Source organism: Anser anser (assembly GCF_964211835.1).
Source record: "Anser anser genome assembly, chromosome: 3".
Lineage (NCBI taxonomy): Eukaryota > Metazoa > Chordata > Aves > Anseriformes > Anatidae > Anser > Anser anser.
Genome location: NC_139722.1, coordinates 121,438,995 through 121,464,951, shown reverse-complemented (window position 1 = coordinate 121,464,951; position 25,957 = coordinate 121,438,995). Strand labels below are relative to the sequence as shown.

The window sequence follows — 25,957 nt, the reverse complement described above, 5'->3', positions numbered from 1 at the left end:
AAAACAAAAGCTTTCTTCTGAAAAATTAGAAGGGGTGGCCAACGCTACCTGTCAAATCTTGCTAAAAGTTGGGCTTGCAGCCAGCTTTGTGAAGGCATTTAGTTTTCTGTCTGGTGGTAAAATCACTTGGAATCTCTTCCCTGAGGTGTTTTACGAGAAAAGTAGAAGAGGTCAGCTTATATGCACGTCCATTTTGGCACTTCTAGTTAAGAGAAAGTGCCAGCTGTAGAAAGTTAAAGCAAACCTATTTGAGGATGTGCTTGAGGTTAGAAAGAGGGGTTGATTGTATTCATACTGCAGTTCAGACTGCAGAACCTACAGGATGCCAGTGACACAAGTGCTGGCAAAGAAGGGCTTGGTATGGAACCTGTTCATGTTATGGCATGTGCAGAACAAGCTATGCCTTGAAGGAAGCTAGCTCTTTGCATGGTAAGGGGACTGAGAATGGTTCTGTCATATCCCACAGCAATTTTCACTGAAGCACTACTGACATTGACAAGAGACCAACGACCTTTCCTTGCCTGCGGATATCAGAGGACATGTAATATGTTCTTAAAAACTAGAATAGGGATTTCATTTACATCACTTTAGCATTACTGGAGAATAAATTTGATAGTGTTGTCAAGCATGATAAAAGAGATATGAATGCTAAGTCTTCTTTAAAGCACAGGCTAGCAAAACTATTTAGGTTTACCATCATTTCTGTTACTCACTGAACTTCTTTTCCTAGTAAAGGCAGGATAGCAGGTAGGTAGTTCTGATGATGTCACTGCAACCTCAATGTCAGAGTGCAAGGTGCAATCCCCCCCTCCCCCCCCTAAGGGAGGGTGCCAAAACCACCAGGGGTGATTTTTACATGTATGTTCCAGGCTATCAATGGGAACAGACAACTACAAGCTTCATCTTGTTTTTAAAGAACTTACCAAAAAAAAAAAAAGAGAAACTTCAAAGCAGCTGACCCCACAATTTCAGAAATAGCAGACCTGTGTGTCTGCAAGCAGATGAAGAAACCAACAAGGCTGGCTTATGACTGGAAACCACATGGCAGATCACACAGAGATGACCATGGTGTCATGCAGCAAGTACACAGAACCCTGCTGCTTGAAGTTGCACTGCAATCAATACAAACTGAAAACCAAAGCAATGAGCTCCATTACATCATGAAGACATCGAATCCATGGTGCACTGCACCTCCCACAAAGAGAAAGGCTTTAAAAGATGCCAATCTTCCCAATCACACTAGCTGCTCTTCACACAATGCCAGCCATCAACAGCTACCAAATAAAACAAAATGAGAAAGCCACTGCCCACACCCTGCAGTCAGGGGCCTCTCTACTGCCAGATTTAAGTTTCAGCACAGCTAGAGCCAAAATACCACAATCAGCTCAAGGTAAAACAGAGCAGAACTGCAGAAGTCACAGCATGAGGAACACTTAAAGCAGCCTATCCATCACTTGCTTTTGCAACAAACATAGTCTTAGGGGTATTTAGTTGACAGGCAGAGGGTGGGAAACAATCAGTAAGTAAATTTGCAGGAAGTCAAAATAAGGATTTTTCCACTACACTTTTTTAAATTTCTCCATAAACTGTAGCAGCTAGGTACTAGTGCAAGATGGCTTTTCTGAGAAAGTTCCAGAGATGTCCTGCAATACTCCTTATGTTCACTAGTCATATTTGGAGCAACTCCCCTAAGTGTCTTAACGTTAACATTTACTCAAGTTGTATAAACCCTCGACAATCAAAACACTGAAAACAATTCAATCGCTTCCTGGTGCCCAGTTTTGTCTAACCCCCACAAATGAAGCTAAACACATGGAAGAATTTGCTCAGGAGCACATTATGACTATTCACATGCACATATGTATGTGTGCTGCAAACAGCAACAGATGACCCAGCTTAACAGCCTGAACTGAGATTTATTAGCTTACTACCATGGCTGTTCCAAGTATCCATGAATAGCTACTAGCTCCTGCACTTTCACCCTTAAAACAAGTGAAGAAACCAAGGTATTGTGAACAGAGCTCTGTAGCTGGAACAAAAGGTAGCAGTTCAGGCCCTTAAGAACACATAGCATCTGCTAACACTTCTACAGTACCAACCAGAAGCCGGCAAAAGCATGTTGGACTTATTCTGGCAGAAAACTATGTCTCACCCAGGGAAAAAGGGGATGGTAATGCCTTAGGGAGAGAGATTTCACAGTCTTCCCTCTATTGATTAGGTTTAATAACATAAGGCTCTCTCTGTACATGCAGCTTTCCCTGCTGAATAGCGTGACACTTGGACCACAACATTCTGACCTTTTCTCCTGAGTTAACAGCATGATGCACAAGTCTGTCTACACTGTAAAAGGCAGAATAAGGAAGATATCCTTGAGCTAGCTAAAAACAAGCTGCAGGCATTAGAGTTACAACACTACAATGCTCTGCAAAAGCTGTTTATTGCGTTGAAAATAGGGCTGATTTACACTAGGTACAATGTCACTCATGTGGCCAAGCATTTTTGAGCCACACCCATAATTTGGAACAATGCAACTTGACATTTTTTAGGTAGAATTAAGTCTGGTATATGCTGAGTATTCTTGCAAAACACAAAGTGGAACAGCATAAATATACTGCAGTAGATTAATCCATGGTGGCTGGGATGAGCTTTGAAAAGCAACCAAGCAGGCTTGTGAAAGAAGAATCCATCCAGAGTTACCAAATGCAAAGACATCATCTTTGGTCCGAGGTGCATGGTGATCAACCTGTCACCTAACTCAGGATGGCTGCATTCATCAATGCACAGCCATGATTCCCATGCCTGTTCCCCCAGTTTGGATCCTCTCCCACATCAGGTCTGCCTCTCTCAGCTCTTGAGGAGTTCCAGTCTTCTCTGTGCCCCGGTATCATCCAGTCTCTCACTGCTTCCTTTCAGTCCACAGTCCTCTCACCCCCATCGGTATCAGTTGAGCCAAGAATTTTCTGTATGACTAAATTGCTACATTTGCTGTATTCTTGCTTTGAGCTACAGCCACCTTTCTTAGTCCATGAACATGGCAGACAGAGCACCTCTCATGACTGTAAATTATTTCAAATAATTACTATTGTATCTTCCCAACCAAATGTCCCATGACTCCTGAGAACTGAGCCCACGTTATAATATTCACTGTCTCCTACACAGAAAAAAAAAAGGCTAAAATACTAATTTTAGCAAGATGGGTTGTACACCAAGGTGAAAGGGCAACACCACAGTAAGAGGTCAGGTTAACTATACAGCCAAAGACCTGGGAAACAGTTCTGTAGCAGAAATGGAAACCAATTACAGTTCTCAACTACTTGAGTGAAGTCTGCTCCTCCAGGGATTGCTTAACCTCTCTACTTAAAGAGTTTCAGAGGAGCTGCAGCCCAAATCAAGAAGTTTTGCCAGTCTCTGCAGCTCCAATTGTACAGTACCAGGAAGACACATTAAAGACTTTATCATGACTTAGCATCTTCTGCTGCTACTATTGTTTTGCGTACTGCTACAATCCCCAGAAAGTTATTACCTCATCTCTCTTCTCAAGATTGCTTTGCATTTTGAATCACAGGCAACTTTTTTTTTTTTTTGAAGAGGCAACAGAAAACGATGGGGATATTTACAGATATCCTTAAGGCAGACATCTTACAATTTCTCTATTTCTCTATTCTCTATTCTCTATTTCTCTATTACTCCTTCTAGACATCTCACAGAACTGCATGTGGAATATTGCAAGGATCCATTTGCATATAAAATACAATGCAAATAAATTTATTGTTTTCATTGGCATCATAATCAATACATGATGAAAAATATACAAAATTAGACTGATGGTACATCAGACCAGTGCTTACAATTTCACCTTTTTAGCTCTAATTGCTGCAGCCTGCCTAAGGTAGAAGAACCCAGGTGCCAAGCTAGTTCATTTAGTTTACACCAAGGAGTGTCCCTGTTCACAAAGAAGTGTAAACAAGAAGGCAGTGGTAGGTTATACCACCTACAAGAAGCCAAGCATTTGAACAGCTACTGGATATTTCTCTCAATGTGAAGATTTTCAAAATATGCTAGAACTCAGAAGGAAGTATGAGGTTTTCCTTCCATGAAACTTTCTTAATGAGAAACTTCTCTATTCTGCATGAGAACTAGGAACCATCCTATTCTGACACCAATAGCTGCCCCAATAATCTTCAGAAGTAAAGACAGCTAGTCAGAGTTTCAACTACCAGGAAGTAGAAACAGGAATTCACTGTATCGTGGTTGAGTATCCAGACCCCTAGGTTATTACACATGCAAAGGGCAGTCTCCACCTCTGCTTCCTGAAGTCCCAGCTAGAACTTGAACAACCTTTAGCCAACCAAAAATCACTGAAAGGTGTGGATCGGTAGCAAACTGCTGACCAGCGTGGGCTATACTCCCTTACAGCCACTAGGGGATGGACTAGCTGCCCTTCTCTTCCATACTGTTATTCAAAGGATATACATACGGGAGGAAAAAAATCTAATCGAGTAGAACTGAGTACTATACCCCCAAACTTAGTACATCCCTTAAGCAATTTTCCACACTCCTGTGTGGAAAAAAATAAACGTAGCACAGCAGTTTCCTGTTACGGGAATCTGCTACGTCTCAAAAAAGTTTTTTGGAAGTCCTCTAACAAATATTAACAACACTACCACTGCTGTTTGAGGGCCTGACAACAGGCAGCATTTTACTGAACCACACACCAAAACAAGCATTACAGTACAAAGGGGAGAGCTGCCTTTAAACTGCATTCTCACTGCTTTGTTGCATATGACAAGCTTTACAATCTGTGCAATTGTTCTTCAAGGCTAGGTGTTCTTTTGCATTTTACAGTCTTCAGAGACGTCGACACCTTCATCTAAGTGATGCTGAAGAACTCCAATATTATGTGTATATACATATATATTCAGTGCTATTTACTAAACATTCATAGAGTTTTACCTAATACCATATATTTTGAGCTCCTGCTTTTCACAGGCTGGCAGTATAATTTCAGTCTGAGCAGGAAAAGCAATCAGCTTCACACTGGTTCCTTGTGATTTGTACTGACATAACACTACTCATTCCAAAGCCATTTTTTCCACCCACTCCTAAAAAAAATCAGCTATTTCTAAACCCAAAAGCCATTTAGTTCCATAAGTCCATCAGTCACCTCTGAGGGCTGGGGACAAAGCCATATCACACTGGTTCTAGACAACAAAGCAAGAGTGGGAGGCTGTAAGGGAAGAAAACCCTGCAGACATGTGGCTAAAGATAAATCATCCCTCTTTCGCCACCACTCCACCCCCAAAAAAAACATCAACTAAGAATCTTCCAGCCTAAATCAGGAATAGTGTAATAGCAAGCACAATTTGCAGAATCAGCTCAGGCCCAAAGACTAGCAATATTCTCCAGTTACTCTTTTCCTTACCTTTCTCTGTCACATGTACCCTAGAGCAGGCGCAATTCTCACCTGTTTATTCACTTGAGGTATAAAGTTCCTCATGAAGAAGCTACTGCTACCTCCACCTGCTCTGACAGCTCAAGTATTTTTAAACCATTCCTCTACCACCTTTTGGCACATCCACACTGGCATTTTGGTTTGAAGCACAAGCCTGCCTTTCCAGCAAAACCTCTCCTCCATTTCCTCTTAAGGTGCAATGCAGAACACCTTTTCTCACCACACATTTACTGTGTTCTTCAAGAACAAGTTGTGCTCCTGGTGTTAAACCTCTAGTTGCATCTCACATTCCATCGCCAGGGATGTGTGGCCACAGGACCAGACTGGAGAAAACCCACGCATCAGTATAGAATAAGAATCATGAATTTGCCCAGAGAAGTTGTGGAGTTTCCTTCTCTGGAGATATTCAAGACCCATCTGGACGCCTATCTGTGCAACCTGCTCTAGGGAACCTGCTTTGGCAGAGCAGTTGAACCCGATGATCTCTGGAGGTCCCTTCCAACCCCTACAATCCTGTGATTTTGTGACTTTAGGGCCAGCTACACTTCCCACTGCGCTTTGGGTCATGCTACTTGCTAACGGAGATACAGCTTAGCAGCACCCACAGTCTCACTTCATAGCCAAGCCCAGCAAGCTTGGCTTCATAGCCAAGCCAGCACAAAAATCCTTTTTGTACTACTCTGTACTACTTTTTGTAATACTCTGTAACAGGAGCTCCTAAACCTCATGGTCATGAAAGGTTCAAACATCAGAAAGACTTCTTGCAAAAAACAGCACAGGCGAAGCAGAACACAGGCAACCCCATTTCAAGTGAGCGAACACCACTTCTCATCCTCTCTTTCCTTTTAATCCTGCATTCACATTACCTATCAGCCTGAGCCCCATTCTCAGCCTATATTCATAGCCCCTGCCTTCCCCTGCTCCCTCCAGGGTGGTGATTTTCACAGCTGCTGTTGCTAATCACCCTTTGATCCCAGCCAGGGCAGCAACGAGCACTTCATTAGCCTGTACCAGGGCAGCTGGGGATGTAGTTTTACCCTCCTCCAAAGCCCTCATGCTGTGACCCAGGAGCAGAAAGGAACTCGGCACGCACCTTCTCTGCTGCCTGCTGCTTTCTGTCACTGAAGGTTGTTGCGCCGAGTTGGCCAACATACTGGTAACACCACCACGTTGTGGCACAGGCGCCTCGCACACTGTCTCTGCCGCAGGGCCAGCTGCACTTCAGGAACACGCAGTGCTAGCGTTGTCAGAGTGCATTGGCATGACAAAATTGCGGTTGCAGGAACACATTTTCTGTGGAAAAAACACATTGCAGGAAAGCCCTTAGTGAACTTGTCATCTTTCATAAGCCCCGAGGCATGTTTATCATTTGCAGAATAGATAATAAGATGCTTAAATCAGTGTATATAATTAGGAGAAAACCTCCAGTGTAAAAGGTTAGTGCCATCGCAAGTAAGAATTAGATAAGTTTGTTTAAATCCTTCATAAACTCAGTCATCCTTATTGTTACCAGCAAGCCAAACCATAAACCTGGCCAGCTGCTGTAATTTGAGCATGTTCTGCGGAGAGCCAGTGGGATGGCACGGGGCCACCAACACGATTGCAGAGGCTGGGGGAGCTGGACTTGCTCTTCCCGGGATGAAACAGCTTCAGGGGGACATAGAAACAGCCCCCAGCAAATACAAGGGGTTTATTAAGAGGATGGATTTGGGCTCTTTATTGAGGAAATGGAACAATGGACAGAAATTGGAAAAAAAAAAAAAAAAAACAGGTTTTAAATAAGGAAAATAATTTTCATAAGAATAATTATGTGCTGGAATGAGAACCCGTGGAGGTTTTCATGTCTGCCCAGGACTCCGAGCACTCTGACGTAGATTCAAATGGCCTTGCTCGGGCAGGAGACTGCACAGGAGAGCCCCGGGGGCCCTTTGCGGCAGGGATGTCCTTTGAGACGCTGACCGGGCGAGTCCTGCCTGCAGGCAGCAGAAAGCAGCCGCTAGATGTCACCCTGCGCTCACTGAACAACGCTGCTCCCACCGGCAAACAAGGATCAAATCGCCTCGCAGCGGGGAGGCTTTCTTAATTACAAGCTTTTTAGTTCAGGTAATGACTGGGGGGCGTTACACTTCTTCAAAACCAGCCTTGCTGAGAAATACACAAGATTTTAGTTTCAAAGCTTCTGGATCGCCACCCAAATAGATACCATGAGATCACAAGTTAAGCAGGGTGGTTTAAGACCACATCAAGAGTCCTCCACAGTCTTGTTTAAAAACAAAACTTAAAACACAGAACAAGCTGTGAGTATATTTCCCCTGTGCTGGGATAGAACGAATGAAAATAGACTATAAGATCTTCTCATATGGCTAGCACACACTGCATGTAAGATATTTTGTACATTTTACTAAAACAATAGTAGAGAAATTGCTGTGATTTCTATAAGGAAACTGCGAGGGGAATAATCACTGTAGGGGAAAAAGAAAAACTAGAAAATCAAAAGCATCCTCCACTGCCTGCTAGCATAATATTGATTCTCCTCTCCTTCTCCTGAAAGTCAGTTCCTGTTTATTTCAGCCAGGTACGCTACAGCATGAACACTTAGGGGTCTGAATGGCAAGCTGTGTTGTTCTGAAACGAGCTTCACCTAGGAATGTGAAATGCAGAAAGCAGATCTGTGTTCAGTGTCAAAACTATCGATCTTTAACTGTCAGGTTTACATTAATAGTGCTGCCAACCTCAAGTACGCAAAAGTTTTCTGCAGACATCCTGTGCTCCCTTGTCATTTCTTCCTCCCCCAGATCTCATTGTACAAGTCTGGGACCATTTTGTTTACTTTTCGTGCCAGTGCTGTTAAGATTATGGTTGTCACACTTCCACACCTTTGTGACGGGCAGAAACTTAGACTTTGCTTTAAAAACAAGAGATTCTCGAGCAATAATCAGGTCTCAACAGTGGGAATTTTAAATTAACCAAACTTTGTGAAATTTGCAATAAAATAATGAAAAATGTCATGCTGAAAATAGAGCCAAGCACTGATTTAAGTGAATGAACAACAGTGGAGACACATTGTGCATCTTCTCTTGAGAGAGATGAGTATGTCAGACTGCAACGTCTCCACCCTCCTGAGCAGAGACACCATCTCTTGCAAAGTGAGTCTACCCAACATACTTTCTCTGTGCAGGATTTATATAGTGAAGAGATTGCCCTCAGAGAGGCAATGGCCATAAAGATCAGGAATTGCTGCATTTGTTGTATCACATCCCTGGTGACTAGTGAATGAAGTCACAATTCTCCTTCGGACAACTTAAAAAAGGATCCAGCCAATAAGTTACATGATGAAGCTATAAATTTATCTAGTCTGTCATACCAGAGTTCAGACTGTAGCATAGGTCACCAATGCTTGTGAGATGACAGTTTTACACAAAGTGGACATGTAAAACAAATACCTATGACATTGTGCAGACAAAAGGTGCTATAAAGCTTCATTAAATTGGAAACCATCCAACAGTCACACATTAGAGACTGAACTCAGTAGACAAGTAGCTTCATCAGTACAAAGCTTCTTCAGAGCTAGATGCTTTATGAATACCACACAAAGTGAACCCTTACCTTACTTTGCTCTGAATTAGGTTTTCAAGTAGCAAAGACAGACTTTGATGCCTATTGCAGGCCTACTGAGTTTTTTTGTTTTTTTTTTTTTTTATGCACAGAAGAGATGACCACAGAACAGTGTCTCTAAAGAGAGCCAGGGAAAAGGCAAAAAGAAATAAATAGCCACTGTCCACATTCTGCCACCAAGGCCTCAGACTCGCCATAAATGGGAAAAGAACAACAACAACAAAGAATAATAAGAATAATAATAATAAAAAAAAGCATCGCAGGTTGTTTTTCACTAATAGTCCAAATGTTGTCCTTTGTGCAAGCTCAAAAAGGGAAACGTATGTATACCTACTCCCTGTTGTATGTGTCCTGTACAGTAAGAATTCTCTTCCCTAGTTGTGTTGTTGTCCTGAAGCATCCATAAGCTGGTTGTGGAGTCATCAGGAGCTGAAAACTGTTATGTCTGCAAGCTTTTGTTTACAAGGACATGGGTTAAGGATTATGTGCAATGTCTAGGGTTATAAACACTGGTCTCATCTTGTACCACACAGAGTCCAGTTCTGGCCTGGAGCTACTGCACTGTAAATGAAGAAGAAGGGATAGTGCCTTTGTGGAGAAACGTATATAAAGCTTTCAACAGCAGTCTCTTATACATCCATGCAGAACTGGGTATGTTAACAACTCTAAGGGACTATCTGAGATGACTTGAGGAAAAAACATGTATTTTCCAATAACAATTGCTAAACATCACCTCAGCATTTTTGTTCATGTGCAATTTGATGTTTTGCTTGTTGTTTGCAAACATCTGCTGCTCTGTGTACTCCTCATGTACTCGTGGCTTCTAACATACGCCCAGGGTAAGATGCATTAGGCCTATCTAAAACAAATGCATACAAACACCTTGTTTGGAAATCTATGCTGAGTAGGAATGACCCAACTCAAAAATTAATTACATACAGATTTGTTGGTTTAGAAAGTAACTATGTGCCTCAGCTTGCAGACAATGCTTCTAGAGGTCTTTCAGAAATACAAATACTGCTAATCCTAAAATATTTCTTCACTCAACCTCCCCACAGTCATGAAATTTCACCTAAAAACTCACTTTTTTGAGGTTGAACCGAGTGTATAGGGGCTAAATACCAACACTCCTCTCAACCCAGGCTGTGTTTAACGCTTACAAGTGACACAAGCTCTTACCCCTCTGGGGGGCACTCAGCCGCAGCGGCTCCTCACACGGCCGCCTCGTCCCCCCGGGTCAGAACACAGAGCCCGGGGCTCCTGTCACCACCGCCTTGTAGCAGGCGGGGCAGGGCACGGGCCCGACGCCATGTCGGGCGTTACCCCCAGGCGGTGCCCCCCTCCCTCCCCTCAGGCGCCCGGCGTGAGGCGAAATGGCGGCGGGCTCTGGCTGCCGCGCCGCTGGGCGCCAACTGCCGTTACCCTTCTGGAACGTTCTGTGGTGGCAGCGGCGGCCCTGAGGGAAGCCCGGAGGTTATACAGCAAGAAGGGGCACCCAGTCGGATTTACACTGCGGTGCTTCACACAGGGCGTACCCCTCTTCTGTAGCACCGTTAACATGCTTGTTTGTAAAAATTAAACCACGATTTGCTCTGACTTCACCCGGTTCCAGCAGCGAGGCTGTCCGTGACAGCCAGCCTGGCCCTGGCAATAAGACTGGGAGAGACAGACAGGGAGCAGCAGGATGCCTCCTCCTGTTCTCACAGTAAGAACACTGCTTGTGTGGTTAACATTTAGGGAGGCAGCAAGGTTTTCTACCTCACTGCTTAGTGTGGCGAGAAGAAACGTGAGGCATTCAGGGCACTGTGCTCTCTTCAGGTTGCAGGAGGCCCTGGGCAGTCCCAGACTGTCCTGCAGCCCAGAGCCATCGTTCCAGCTTGAGCAGGCTCTCTATTAACACCCTGGACTGGTAACATACTGTTCTAGACACAGTAAAGCCCACCTTTAGTTACTATCAGTTTCTCCAGCCGAGGATAGTGCTTGCAACAAAAAAGATGAACAGATGGCTCAACAACAGAACATATTTTTAATGTTTATTTAATACATAGTATAAGGTTATGTCAGGAAAATGCAGGTCAAGATAGCACATCCCATTTTATATATAGCATATTTATGCCATTCAGACATACAATAATTCAAAGGCTATTAGGTTTATTAACAAGCAAAGAATATGCAGGTAAAAAAGATCTAAAGAATAAGACCTGTATGAGACCATTCCTCCTACCCCAAATAACTCCCTTTAAATCAACTTTTGCATTTGAAACACTACTTATCTTATAAACATCTATTAAAAAATATGTATGTTCAGTGAGGGGGTCCATGTTTCTTTGTCAGCTTTTCTTGTAGCACCCTAGAGATAACCTAGCCATCTTCAGCACTATTCGCAGATTCGCAGAAGAAATCAATGTCCTGAAAAAGAGTTAAAAGGAAAGATCTTTTGATATTATGGAAGGATTAACATTCTTTTATCATCCCCCAAAGGTAGATAAGTAGATGCAAACACTGAATGCACTGTAATATACTTAAAGTATGTTCTCTATAAATTAACTTCACAGAATTCTGGAGAAAAAAGTCTTTTTTTTTCTTTCAACTCCTTTTATGTAGTTGGGATGATTTGTTCCTGCCATAAATCTTTAAAGTGAATTAGGCAATACCATGTTCTTTCTTATTTCAAACGGTTCCTTTATCTTTTTGTTTTGTATTCCCACATCCATACTTGGATTTATTAAGAGTTATAGGTAACCCCTTATCCTTAACTATTCCTAATCATACATGAAAAGGACACCCTAAACAGACTAAGGCTGTTACACTTCCTCCAGAGAAATCCAACTAAGAAAATAAATGCCTTTTTTTTTTTTGCTTGAAAACTTCCAGCAAGCGATACGTTTTCACAGCATATTGCTTTCATCTAGCTTTCTGCTAGCATTTTACATAGCCATGTAAATCTCATCTTGATTCTACTGTAGAGAATTATCACCTCATGGTGCTGAAACTGAGCAACATATACATTAGATCAACCTATCACATGTACCTGTCCCCTGGAAGCAGAAGACAGGGAGCTGTTTCAGGGCAGATGCTTACTGGTAATAAAAGTACTTTCATCTTAGCTAGTAAATGGCCAATTTTAAGTGATTGAGGGAAGGCAGGCAATCCAACACCACTTTGTAGTACACAGTCTATTGTATTGAGTCTGTTGTATTCAGTGCAATTCAGAAGTAGCAGCACTGAGAAAAACATCTTCCAAGACTTGTCACTTGAAACAGCCACCAATAGGCATGGATTACCTAACATTGCAAAAAGGATGATGATGGAAGTTCACAAGCCCAAGGATTTATTAGGAGGGTCTGTAGCTGATGGCATACATTGACTCTAGCTGTGACAAGTTACTGTTTTGGGGAAAAAGACAGATACATGAGGACCCCCGTGCTAATGTCATCTTTTGTGCTCCTCTCCACTGCAGCAGGTCCCCCTTCAATCTCCTGGCTTACTCAGTGCTGTTACCAGGCAGGTGCATGCTGATTGATCATTAAGCTTTGGCCATCATCAGGTGCCCCAGTGTAAATGAAACAATACAGTAAAGGAGTAGGAAAATAGTGGCTGGAGAAGGCGGTTCTCATACCACTGGAAACCATTTCCTGAGAGAACCCATGGTAGCAACAGCTCTGAGCTTCACAGGTCCAAGACCAGGAAAGCAAGGGAAAATATTGCCAACAGCTTAACGTTGAATTATTGCCAATAGCTCTGTAACTGAAGGGTTACAGAGCTGCAAGCACAAGACTGGCTAGTGACTTGCAAATGGCAGGCTGGTGGCATTACAGGCATATAAGAGCTGTGCAACACTAGCTCTTGTATAAAACAGTAACTTTTAAAGGATACTTCTGGAGCAAGTAGTGTTGCCCATACAGATCGGTCAAGGTGTGCTGTAGAAAGTTTTAAATGTAATTTTGCAGTCAGACCCTTTAAGGTCATGTTTGCAACATACAACTGAGAACAGAGGAAGAAGGAAAAGAACTGCTACAAGTTTTTGTCACAAAATTCCTGCACAGCAAGAATATGAAATAAGGATGAAATGACTGTGAAGCTCAGTGTCCTTAGTTCTGCAGGAGGGTTGGATGCAGAACTTCTACTTGCCAATTAAAGTTCTGCATTGCAGCCTGGCAATGTCCCATTCTGGACCCTCAGCCAGCCTGCAAGCTAAGACATCACTTTAACCTGCCTCTGCTTCCAATTCAGCTTGCCATTCAGCAGACTGGCTGTCATATTGTTGAGTAAAGAGCTTAGAAACATATTTTAGTCATTCTTTCATGTTCTGTGACTAATTGCTACAATGCTTCTGGGCCAAATTCAGAATATTCTAATATAGTGTCAAGAAAAGCAATCACTTATTTCAAGATTTGCATTTGCTCATATAAAAGTTGTCTGACATTAATAATGCAAATCCTAGCAACTATTAACGTGAAACTAAGTTCTTCATTTCACTTATTTCCTGTGTTAATGAAACCCACCTAATAATCCACAGCTAGGATTAAAGACTCCATACACGATTTCAAGACTGACGCACTAATCATTGTATTTTGCTGTACACTTCAAAATAGAATGTAACTAAGTATTCAATATTAATGAAGGTAGTTATTGGAAACTTACCATTCAATTTGTTTTAAGCACATATGTAGGTTACCAGTAATGTTACTTATAAGTCAGAGCACAGCAGCCTTTGAGAAAGGACCCTCCTCTTCCACTCTGCTGTGGAATGTGTTTCAGATCTTCAGTAAAATTGAGAATTGTCTGCTATATGACATACTACTGTACACAGTCAGGGAGAACCATTCTTTCAGAAGAGCAGCCTACTTAAACACGTTTCCAATGGCTTTGCAATTCAACTTTTTGTTACATGTACTAATAACTTCTGCTATCAGACAGCAAGCATACTCTTCTCATACACATACCATACTCTGAACACAAAGTTTTAATTCTTTAAGTTGCATCCAACATTTTAACCCAAGTGACACTGCTACTATAAAAACAAGAACTAAAAAATACATCTTTCTGAATGAAGAATGGAAAAGCGAGTTTTCACATACGGTTGGTTACCAGGGACCTCCTCTCACTGAAGTGGGAGATGTTCAGGAAGGTAAAATTAAAGTTTTCTACGAAAATGGCAATCAATGTGCACAATTAATAGAAAGTGGGCTTGTACACGTTAGTAAAATATGCAGCACAATGTCCAGATTCCAAAAAAGAAGAACATTTGCAACACATTGCAAGAAGCTTGGGTAACAGGCTGATGTGGCCTTGAAGCAGTACCATTCAAATCAATAGGAACTCTAATAGGATCAAGGCCTCAACGCAGCATTTGTGATGTCTACAATATCAGAGCTTATGTTAGGATTTTATTGAGGCTATTTGCCTGTATAAAGGCCCAAAGATCGCATCCCTAAGCATCTGTGACGCGCTACAATCAACTGCCACAATTATGATTTGTTTTTACAGCAAATTAGCATTACACAGCCAAGTATAATTATGCAGCCAGCTGGGCTTTTGCAAATTCCTTACCGTTGTAGGAACTGTCTTATTTGCTTCTTGATAGACATGTTGTTCTGAGACTAAACTGCTAGGGAAATAACCAACTGTCCCCATATGGTCTTCATACTGTTCTCCATAAACCTTCAAGCAAGGAGATGCATAATTAGGTACCTTACAACCGTCCTCATCTGGTTTAAGCTAGTTCATAATTTAGTCAGAAGCAGTTACTAACAGTGCTTTTTACTCTGGTTTTGGATATCTTAGTTCTCCAATTAACCAGCACATGAAATGAACAATTAACTTCCAATGTAAGCATGCATTTTTGGAGTAAAGTAATATCACCTATAAGTTATCTGTATTTTTTTTTATATATAATATACAAATACAGCTGATATTTATCTTTTCTTCCCTTAAATTTAAGAGTTGTATGAGCAGCTGTGATAGAAGTTTTTCTCCTCAACAGTTTCAGCAAGCACCCACAGAAAGGAACTGTTGAGACACTCCATTAAGGTTCAATGCCTAATTACTGTATAGTTATTGAAGATATTACATTATCAAAAAAAAAGAGCCCTCAAGACTCCTCAATCAATTTCTTAAGTTTGAACACCCACTTTGAAAACTAAGTTGTTACTTCAAAACCCACACTAGCTCAACATTAGCATCCATTTATTGACAAAAGTACACATTAATCTACTTCTGGTTTGCTCATAGACACAAGAATCTCATCTTACACTTCCAGCCCAGAATTCTCCAGATTCTTTTTCCTTCACTAGTTTTGAGTAAACATAAATCAACTGCCCTTTTTTAATATTAATGAATCTGCAGTCTGGAGCATTATAATCCTCTTCTGCTCTGACAAGGGAAATGGTGTCTAGAAAAAAAAAAAGATCAAGAATGAGCTGGATGAATTTAAGGACATACTTTTACAAAGAGAAATATAAATATATGATGCCTGTGCATGCACACATGTAAAACTACTTCTACAGACGCAAGTAGGTTACTCTGAAATTGTCTGCCAAGAATTTGTCCTGCTTATCTTTCCATCTCCAGTAAGCAAAGTAACAGCTTAAGAATGTGTATTTCATCAGAATGGGAATCACAGTCCTCCTCTTAACACTTACCTTTCCATCAAGTGAAAAAGGTCCCTCACGAAATTTTTTTTGCAGTAAAATGGGATGTGATGTTCTCTATCAATCCTCCCACGTTGCTTTAAATTGACAAACCAATTTAGAAATGAGCTAAACAAGCAGAGCAGTTTTCTGTCCAACTCCATCCAAGCTCCACAGTTGCTTTTCAGAATATATTCTCTTCTAATTTCAATTAAAGCAGGATTACTTACAGACACAGTCGTCATCAGCACACAGCTTCTTGCTGGCAAGTTTATCCATAAAAATTCCAGTTACAAGGGGATACATTAATCTGAGACACAGAAGTAAGATAACCAAATAAACACGTTGTGTCATTTTTTTCTTTGCTGCAGCACCTCCCAAATGTGGACTGGGTCAAGCAATCCATATCTTTTATGGAAGAACGAAACATCTGGACAAACATCCCTGGCCAATGGGAAGGGATCAAGGGGACATTCCACTGCTACAGGAGGAGCTGCAGGCAGGAGGAAAGCCTCAGGTTCCACTTACAAAACAGAATCCCTTCCCAAACCCATTCTGGGTTAGCATTTCAATGAGCAACTGTATTACTTAAACATTCTTAAGCCTTCCTGTAGTCATTCATAAGCTTAATCTTACCTCAAGCAAAAATTGTCTGAGAATGAAAAATTAAGTCAGACTGCGATAAGCAGGAAAGGAAATCACATCCTTTCAAATTCTTGAGTCCTTTATTCTCATGAACACTCACTGACAAACCGTCTTCCCTGGACCATAAACTCACCACAACAGAAATTTCCTTGTTACAGCCTACAGACAGGCCCTACGAGGACCCTAAAACGTAGGTGCAAATATAACCCAGTAATTAGGCTTAGCAAGTCAGCCATTTAAATTGGTGGCCTAAAATTCAAGCATTGCATACTTGTATAGGCAAGATTTATTTTCCATGGGAAGATGCAGAAAAAGAGCAAACTACGCAGGTTGTGCCAGGATAGTGGCCATCTCACTTCTATTTAAACAGCTGATCTCAGTTGAGATTGCAGATGCAAGACACTAATACCGTGCCCACAAGCTGACTTAAAAGGTGCTTGTTATGTCTTAGAGGACATCCAGAATTGATCTAACTTGCCAAAATTCCATCATAACATATATGTAAGGAGAACGAAAGGAGTATTATAATTAAAACAGACGCGCACACACAAAGAAAAAACTGAGTTACTAGACTGTAAGCTGCTCGCATCACAGCTGTCATGCTACAAAAAGCTAGTTTGGATCGGTCCTTAGAAGTGACCAAAAGCAAGTGTGTGAATTCTCCAAATGGTACTCCAGTCCATCAGTGCTCTGTGATTCACAAGAAGGCCTAAAGAGCTACCAGCTGTACCGTCTTTCAGACAACTGTCATCGAATAAACCCATTATCTTTTAAAGAATGAACATCTTGCTATTTCTAACATCACCCTTATATTACAGCTGACTTAACAACATTGTCCTCTAACCTGCCAGCCCATTACTCCTTCCTCCAACCTCCCATACTTTTTTTTTTTTTTTTATTTGCAGACAGCTCCACACAAACCCTTCTAAGTGAATCAAGGTAGTGTGTGGCAGTATCCAATGGAGTCTCACATAAATGAAGTAGTGGAAGGCAAGAACAGCATCATTAATACCTACAAAATTGCAATCGAAGAGGAAAAAACCCAAGGTTAATGACAGAACATAATCCCTTTTACTCTTTACAGGTACACAAAAAAGTTTCCCTTGCAAGTGCTCTAAATTTGTGAATTCACTAAAAAATGAAAAATGCATATACGGAAATATGACATTAATCAGGACCGCTGGAAGAGGTATCATCCTTCACTGTCATCTGAAAAAAAGATCAATTTGTTTTGCAGATCTCGTGCAAAAAAAACCAGCACTTTGTCCACAGAACAGTCTTAAGTCAAATCTCAATCTTCTCAGAATAACAGAAAAACAGTATTCTGCAGCTAAAACTAAGCCCACACAACACAGGTAGGGACCGCATCAAGCCATGGTAACAGAGGAAAAGCTACAGCCACCAGCATACTCCCTCCTTTTCCAGTTGACCCACTTACTCTGGAAACAAAAAAAGCCTCAATGCTTGCAATGTAGCTGATATGCTAATTTGAACATTCTTCCTTGTAGTTTCTGGTCTTAACATCAGGTACTCTAACACTTTCCTGAACCACTTGTGAAGGAAATCGTGCTAATTCTGTCCCATTACATTTTTGAAAGGATAGTTAGAGGGTATTTAGAGGCCTCGCAGAGAAAGAATTTAAGAATTGAGGAATGGTGCAACATGACGAGCACAAACACATTACCTTTTCCTCTCAAACACGGATCTCCAAAGGTCTGATAGAAATGCTTCTAGACATCACCATGCAAAACTCACTGTTCCACCAGAAATATGATAATACTTTAAGTAAATTTCATTATTCTCTTAGCCTAAAATATCTTTCTAGGTCCTCCTTCACCTCAACAAAGCACTCCAGCTCTTGAAGCAATTTTTTTTCCATGCAAATATTTATAATAGCTATAACTCCCAATACTGCATCTGATTAATTCTCTGCATGTAGTGTATTTCATGTCCAACAAACCCCTTAACTGTTTTAAACAAATGGAAAAGACCTCAGCAAACCACACACATTAGGACATGCATTTTGAAAAACCCATCTGTCAGACTGTCAGACACATCAGCAATGTCTTTGTAAAGAGTAAGAAAGCTCTTCCTAAACCATTTATTAAAACTGCTGGTAAATAATGGAGGATTGGAAAATAAGCTTTTATGGGCCCTCTGTACACTTGCTTCTATTACCAGCCATCGCTGCAGAGACAAAACCAAAGAAGTTGAACAATGCTATCAAATTCTAATCAATGTCTACCAGTACCTGGAAAAAAAAAAAAAGAGACTCCAATGATCTGTTGCTTTTCAGTGAGAGTAATTTTGTCTTAAGACAAAGATAATGCCTTAATGCCTTGCCTTAAGACTTAAGATAACGGTACTGAGAACTGAGTGTTGCATTCTGAATATGCTGACATTTAGTATTCCTGCTCATGCTTTTTGCTCTGAAGAGATGGCTATTTTTCCAACATTCACTTTTGAAAAACGAATGCCACCTTAAAAGTAGTTAAGCCAATATAATTGGCCCTGCAAGCCTAACAGATTCAAGGAAAGACAAATTCAAGGAAAAACAGTGTGAAAACAGCATGAACTGTATTTATTTTATAAAAAACGGTATTTTAGCACAAAAGTTTACTATTCAACAGATCCACGGAAGTCCTGCAACTGGCCCAACAGCTGTGGCCATTTTACACAACAGTCTTATCTTTTCTGTAGAGAACAGCAAACATGCTAGCTGATCAAAGTATCATCATGATCAAAAAATCAATCCGAAGAAGTCCTTTAAAGAGTGTCTGGTTATTTCTTAGCATAAGTGATTTTCATGGCATGAGACGGAGTGATTTTGAATCCTTGGAGAGCGTCTCGAGCAGCTCCTGCTTGACATTCATTTTCAAACTCCACAAATGCAATGTCATGGCGCCCAGGCACTAAACGTACTTCTTTAAATCCAGGAAACCTTTAAAAGAAATTGAAAGAGTCAGATATTATTTCCTGGTTTGATAATTTATCTCTCTTCAGTAGCCTTAGGCCTTACCATATACATCTACTAGTATAACAATTACTACTAATAAAAGATTCAACTGAAGAATTTTTGTATGTCCAGTCCTCAGAACTATGCCTCACCTAAGGATCGTTCTGTGGAAGTAATTCAATCAGTCTTGCACACATGCAGAAGCAACTAAAGTTAGTTTTGAAACTGTTGCTGATATTGTAAAGTCTTTCATATTGGTCACTAACTCAAATCCAGTGCAGACTGATAGTAGATAACTTACACAATCAAAAGCAACTCAAAAGAAAAAAGAAAATTGCACTTGCTTTCTGCACCAAGACATCAGACCTGACATCTGTAATCTTGGCAGTAACACAGAAAACTGAAATTCTTTCAAAACCTCTTATTTCTAAAAATCAACTTGTCAACTTAGAAAGCATAAAGATAACTGAAGGACTCAAAGGAGAACTCAAAACTTACTGATTGAATAACATGGACAGCATCATCTCATTTGTTTCCTCGGGCAGGTTATTAAGGAAAAGGATATAGTTCGGTGGGTTATCAGGCACCTGCAACAACAGAAGAACAATGCTCAGCAGATTATCCACAGCTGTCCGCTCCTCTGCAATCTATTTGCATTATTATTTGAACTAAGACTCACACATCCTCAGTTTTTACTCAGAATACTGCTAGTTGGGCTTTAGGATACCTTCACGCAACATGCAGACAAATCTCTGTTTGTTTTTTCAAACTGTCTATCTCACAGTGATAAAAATTTAGAGAGTCTCTCGTTTCCACAAAAAAATCACATTAATATATTTTCTTAGACATCTTATTTAAACTTCATAGCTCAACGGTTGATGCTGCAGTACTCCACCATAGCAGGTGCCTTACAACTACCCGTAGTGCCATTTTTGATTATTCAGACCATCCAAGATACCTGCGGGGGAGGTGATGAACCTGGGCCCTCCACAGCTCCCTCACTGGTAGAGCAGTTGGAGGCCACAACAAACACTCTGTTCATCTACAGACAACTTAACTACTGAGTTTCTTTGAGCAACTGAAAAACCACACAAAACATTGGTTTTACTATAGTGTTCTACTAAAATATATTGATAAGAAACCCCGTTAGTTTTTAAGCTTCAGAATCTTTAACAGATTTGGTCACAAAAACAAGCATTACCTGCTGATTCTGTGGTGAAGTCCCAGGGGCACTGGCTGAATTTTGTGTTGCTCCCTAGCAAGTAAGTACAAAATAGTTTTTAAAAGATATTTGGTTAGAAATATATAAACACACATCACCACGTTCCTATACAACTCAAGCAGTATGTTAAGGCTGGTGCGTTTTGATTTATTAAACCGTAATCCAAGGAACGTTTGTTGTTTATGAAATACCTGCTGTAGGGAAACAAAAACACATGCATTTCACTGAACCCCAAAACCAGACAATGAAAAAAAAACCATCTAACTAATGGCGATGTCAGCAGAATCACTACTTCTCCACATCATAAAATTCAGTTTTATAAGACAAGAAGTCGTTCTGAAAATGAAGGCCTACACAGGATACATTTACTAGGAAGAAGACAGATGTTCCACTGAGGACACCAGTTTAAAAAGGATACCTTAAAGCTACTACCATTATCAATAGAAGCACTTAATTCTTCCTAAGAGATTTGTATATAACCATTGATTTTGAATAAATTGTGAGAAAACTGAATATTCTACTTGGAAAGAGTTGTTTTCTATGATCGCTCTGATCTCTCCTTAATTGTGTCTTAGCAGGAACACTAGTGAGGTAACAATATTCAAACCCTGCGCCTCGGTGTTTTCTACTAAACTTGAGGACATACGTGACTAAACATTATTAGTTTATGCCAGGACCACCCTTAGTGGAGATATATTCCAAGCCAACTCCTTCCCATCTAATTGTAAATGGGTAATCTTTTTCCCTTTTAACTATTTGCCATTCTACAGTGTCTGTAGTGCAAATAAGCATTTAAACATTGAAGGGAAAAGCTGGTTGAGCATTTGAAGCTAACATTAAAGCCATCTCTCTCGTTAGTTGTTTTTAAAAATAAAAAATATGTTAGTTTCTACTTCAGTTTACTGTACTTTTGCCCTATATCTTTTTCATCTGAGAACAGGAATGAGAAAAAAAAATTATAAAAAAGCAGTAAGGACTATGTAATCACTCTCTCTCCTGTGGCTTCTAGTGAGTGATAGAGAGCAGTAGGTATCAACAGGCGATTCAAAGAACTGGGAAATACTAAAAGACAATAATTACCCTTCTGAAGAAAAACCTAAATAGCTTGTCCCCCCCTCTCATTTTTTAAAACAAAAACAGCCTACCTGGATAACCTTTTTATTTGCTGCATTTGCTGACTGCTCCAGAGATTTGGCCTTCTTCTTTTCCTTCCTTTTTTCCTTATCAGCAAAAGTACCACGCATTTTAGAGATGATATCAGAGTCTGTTTTTGCATACTGAATACGCTTTTTAAAAGAAAAAAATATATTTTGTTGTTTATTATACTGAAAATCTTGTAGCAACTTTGTTGACTGTGTTCTACTTGCACTACTGACACGGTATTTTTGTAGAAACTCGTATTAAAAATACTGTTGTAAGTTGTAGGTATGCTTACAGAGTACGTAATCCTCATAATTAATTCTGATCACACCTAAAGAACTTTTTTAAGAACTCAGATGGACCACGCATAAGAAGAAATTACTAATTTTACCTCACTCATTGGAATCGGAACTCTAATCAGCTAATAGCACCTTTTTAATGTCTATCAAGGTAACAGCTGTACAAAGCTATATAACGTCAGTTAACAAAACTGCCACCAGATGCTATTTAAAAAAGAGTGGTTTAAAACATTTGGGGGCAGGAAGGGGGGTGTTAGGCATTAAGACTCGACAGTAGTTTCTCAGATCTCTGCAGAAAAAATGAGTTCAGCAAAACTCAGACAAAAAAGAGAAGTATTTGCCTTAATTCAACCTGAATTGCATGAATTGTGTCAGCACCACAACAGAGGCATTCCGACAGGGGAATCCCAACGCCCAAATTCAGGGAGGTAAATGGATTCAGTTAGAAATTTACAGCTGGCGTAACATTATATATGTAAATGTGTACACACACGCGTGCACACATTTACAATCTTATCACTTACTGGAGACTACCTCAATACAGAATTACACAAGCCAAAGATTTTTTTATGCTTTTGTATGTTGCTAGATGTAGTATGCGTGCTGCAGTCAGTATTTAAAGAGGAAAGTATGCCTAAAAAACTAATAAATAAATTGAGGCTTCATAAGCTATTTCCTGTTAAGTTTTACAGAGCACAAAGCTCTTCAACGGCAAACGACAGAACTAAGCTTGCACAATTCCTCGTTAAGGATTTTGTTAGATAATCTGAAAGTGTTAATGAAACAAGCTTGCGGCTCAGCAACACAACAGTCTGTGCAATCCTTAACACTCAAAGCCATGACCTGAAAGCCAGTATTAATACATCCATCTATCACTGAAGTCAAGTGGGCCATTTGAATGTATCATGCCTCAAATACAGTTGCAGAATTAGGAGATGCGTAGTCATCCAAGCAGGCAACAACAAAAACGTGTCAACTGTTGTGCCATTCTGCCTGTAATCAAGTACATTATTAAATCAGCTTTTCTTGAGCAGTACTGCATTTGCATCATTGAAGCGGTACCGAAATTCGGTCACTTGACTTGCTAATTTGATGTATGCACAAGCAAAACTATTCAACAATTTCAAAAAAAAGATATTACTGACCACACCTGCCAATTTCTGGAAAGTAAAACTGTAGAGATCTTCACCCTACCCCGTTGCCTCAAAATGGAAGCATCATAGTCTAACTATGAACAACTAAAGTAAGCAATAATTATTGTATCAACAGAAAGCACCTAACTTCAGGAACATTACTACAGGAATTTTATCTGTTCAACAGAAGACATGATGTGTAAGCTGGATGCATTTCAGATCTTGAAAACTTCAACCTAACATAGAAAAACATAAAGCCATCATTTAAGGCATCTAAATGCTAAGTTCAGCCTCACTGTACTTTAACTACTGTCTCTCCAGTCTGTCCTCAAGCTTGCATAAATATATCTGTTAATCGAGAGAGGACATCACTGAATAATGGCATAATTAAATGCAACAGCTAATTCTTAAGGTGCAAATACCCAAACATTGCATCCATACCACAATACATTTTCTTTATATATTAAAAAAAAAAAACAAAATAACTTACCATTGGTTTCCCATAAAATGGAAAGCCTTGTAGTTGTCTCAGAGCATTGGTAGATGATCCAAGTTCTTTAAATATAACAAAAGCCTGTCCTCTCATCTTCATAGTCTTCAAAGCCACAATGTCAACCACATGACCAAACTGTGAGAATAATGCATACAAGGACCTCTTCAGCTCTGTTGACATGTTAAAAAAAATATAATCAGTTACATATAAATGTCTGCTTCTAGAGAGTTTGCTGTCCTTTAGGGTCATTTCTGCCACCTTGATCTCACAGTAATAAGTTATATGAGCTTAGCCAGAACTGCTGCACAAGTGCAAGTTGATTTGCCCGGTTTCTACAAGTTGGCATATAATGCTTGGTTTCACATCACAAGCATTCAGCTAGCAAAGAAACTGCACCTCCATGCATTTTAACTTCCTCAGAAAGTAAAAATTACAGGAGGGTACAAATGCACATTCTTGTGTATACATATATATACACACATATATATACACAAACACACTCGAGTATGATATATTACAGCCATCAAAGACCAATTAGCGAATCAATACTGTCACATGGAACAGTAAAGAGGTATGACTTAAGAATACTGCAAAGAGCTAATCAAAGGCTAGATAAATTTGGACTCTTAGTTTCTAACTGTTTAATCAATTCTTTTAAGCGCATCAAATATTTTTCATATTCTATATATGAATACATTTTTGTACGATCACACTGTAACTTGCAGTTGCCACGGATTTATTTTTACTATTTAAAGTCACGTGACACGTCAAACTCAACTTTAATCTTCTCCAATTAAGCTAAATATATCCTCTGTATTGCATAATTATTCTAACTGACAAGTCTTACACTTGAAATATTTCAGCTACATAAGAGCACTGCCTCTTGGTTATTGCTGTTGAGACCTGATAATGCCAGCCCAATATCACTTTTTCTAGCTGCTCTTGACTATCCACAGCTCTATCTACATAAAAAAAATCAAAATCAACAGGAAGCCAATTAAAGCAACTTATGAAGTATGATACCTTCCAAAAGCAACAGATTCATAGTAAAATACGAGAATGCAGCTTGCTTTATCAGCATTTTTTGTTTTCTTATCAAAATTTTTATCTTTAAATAACTTTAAAAATGTACTTAAAAATGGGATTTGCAGGCTTTATTGGTAATTTGAAATACTGTATTTAAAAATTCTAACCAAACAATTTAATAATGGACACTTACTAGGCTATAGGGCACTTAAAACGCTACAAATAAATCCCTAACATTTACTTTATTCAACAGAACCATCTTGACACATCACTTTATTAGCAAAGCTGTTTCCACTTCCAGACCATTCTCTGCAGCACCCAGAAGAAGCATTTGAGCAGTGCATGATCCAGCCGCTCAATCCAAACAACTACAATTAAATTACCTTTGTCACTTAAGATTATGAGCTAAGCACGAGCATTAAGAAACGGATGGTTCTATACAATGAATACAGAGCTAGATAAAAGCATGAGATTTTTCATTTGTTTTTTAAAAGCACACTGAGGAGCGGAGATTCCTCCACAGGAAGCTGGAGCAGCTGTGAGGCAGTGTCTGCAACGCGTGGATGCGCAACAGGTTAGTTGTGGCGCCGATGCTGACAGGCGAGGCCCACCAGAAGCACGTCAGGACGCCCGTCAGGGTCCGGGGGGCTCAGCCCCACCGCCGCAGGCAGCCCCTGGCCGCCCGGCCTGACCTTTACCACGCGCCTTCCCACCGCGGCGCTCCCCGAGCAGCGGTACCTTCCTTCTTGATCTTATCGTTTATGTTGTTGATGTAAATGGTGTGGTTCGGCCTGATGTCCATCCTCCGCAACGCGCCTACAACAGAGCGCACGCACAGCCGTTACCGGCCGCAGCCCTTACAGCCGTTACCAGCCGGCCCCGCCCCGCCGCCCCCCGCCGCCTCCACCGCGAGGGCGCCGCGCAAGCCCCACAGGGCGGCCCCGGCCCCGGCCCCCTAGCGCGGTACGCACCGGTCGCACCCGGCCCCTCACCGCCTCGCTCCGAAATGGCCGCCGCCGCCGCGCGCAGGCGGGGCAGCCGCTGCCGGAGCCATCGATGCGCCGAGCGGCCCATGCGCGGGGCGGGGAGGGGCGGCCGCCGGCCCGTCAGGCGGGTGGCGGGGCGCCGCCGCCATCTTGGCGCCCGTCAGAGCCGGCGGTGGCGGGGGGCGCGGAGCTCCGTGGGCTGCTTCAGCGCCGGGGTGAAGCTGACAGAAATTGGGGCTTCCTCAGTCAGCTTCTCCCTTTATTGTGTTCTAATTGAGTAATAAACAAACCTAACTATGATTTTCGTGTCTTCTCACTTAGGTGATGGGGCGGCTGTGGAGAACGAAGAGAAACAACA

The 25,957-nt window shown here is 40.9% G+C and overlaps 2 protein-coding genes and 1 long non-coding RNA gene across 4 annotated transcripts in view; all 3 read right to left on the bottom strand.

Moving 5' to 3' along the window:
- The window catches only part of LOC310896649, a 64,005-nt gene extending 56,540 nt beyond the window's left edge, over positions 1–7,465 (bottom strand). Inside the window, exon 1 of the long non-coding RNA XR_014581710.1 lies at positions 6,546–7,465. This is a non-coding gene — a long non-coding RNA (uncharacterized lncRNA). The remainder of the gene's footprint in view (positions 1–6,545) is intronic.
- A 3,019-nt stretch (positions 7,466–10,484) lies between these two features.
- OTOR (otoraplin) lies at positions 10,485–18,745 on the bottom strand. Its single transcript, XM_083829156.1, has 4 exons — positions 15,930–18,745; positions 15,322–15,461; positions 14,621–14,731; positions 10,485–11,476 (listed from the first exon to the last, which is right to left on the bottom strand). Exons 1-4 carry the CDS (start codon positions 16,051–16,053, stop codon positions 11,429–11,431), a joined length of 423 nt encoding a protein of 140 aa, XP_083685282.1. The 5' UTR covers positions 16,054–18,745; the 3' UTR covers positions 10,485–11,428.
- A 152-nt stretch (positions 18,746–18,897) lies between these two features.
- On the bottom strand, positions 18,898–25,733 carry SNRPB2 (small nuclear ribonucleoprotein polypeptide B2). Of its 2 annotated transcripts, none has more exons than XM_083829154.1 (7): positions 25,585–25,733; positions 25,352–25,429; positions 23,585–23,757; positions 21,668–21,808; positions 20,502–20,555; positions 19,799–19,887; positions 18,898–19,285 (listed from the first exon to the last, which is right to left on the bottom strand). In XM_083829154.1, exons 1-7 carry the CDS (start codon positions 25,685–25,687, stop codon positions 19,126–19,128), a joined length of 798 nt encoding a protein of 265 aa, XP_083685280.1. In that variant the 5' UTR covers positions 25,688–25,733; the 3' UTR covers positions 18,898–19,125. The 2 variants fall into 2 exon arrangements, with proteins under 2 accessions (XP_083685280.1, XP_083685281.1); XM_083829155.1 differs by having other exon boundaries at positions 25,606–25,677.
- Positions 25,734–25,957: the final 224 nt, after the last annotated feature.

Coding starts and splice junctions, on each gene's coding strand:
- OTOR (XM_083829156.1), bottom strand. CDS start 16,053: ATGACACAACGTGTTTATTTGGTTATCTTACTTCTGTGTCTCAGATTA. Junction 15,462..15,929: donor TGCTGATGACGACTGTGTCT/GTAAGTAATCCT, acceptor TTTTTTTTCTAG/ACACCATTTCCCTTGTCAGA. Junction 11,477..14,620: donor ATAAGACAGTTCCTACAACG/GTAAGGAATTTG, acceptor ACTCTTTTTCAG/GACATTGATTTCTTCTGCGA.
- SNRPB2 (XM_083829154.1), bottom strand. CDS start 25,687: ATGGGCCGCTCGGCGCATCGATGGCTCCGGCAGCGGCTGCCCCGCCTG. Junction 25,430..25,584: donor TGAGGGGCCGGGTGCGACCG/GTGCGTACCGCG, acceptor GCTCTGTTGTAG/GCGCGTTGCGGAGGATGGAC. Junction 23,758..25,351: donor CGATAAGATCAAGAAGGAAG/GTACCGCTGCTC, acceptor ACATGTCAACAG/AGCTGAAGAGGTCCTTGTAT.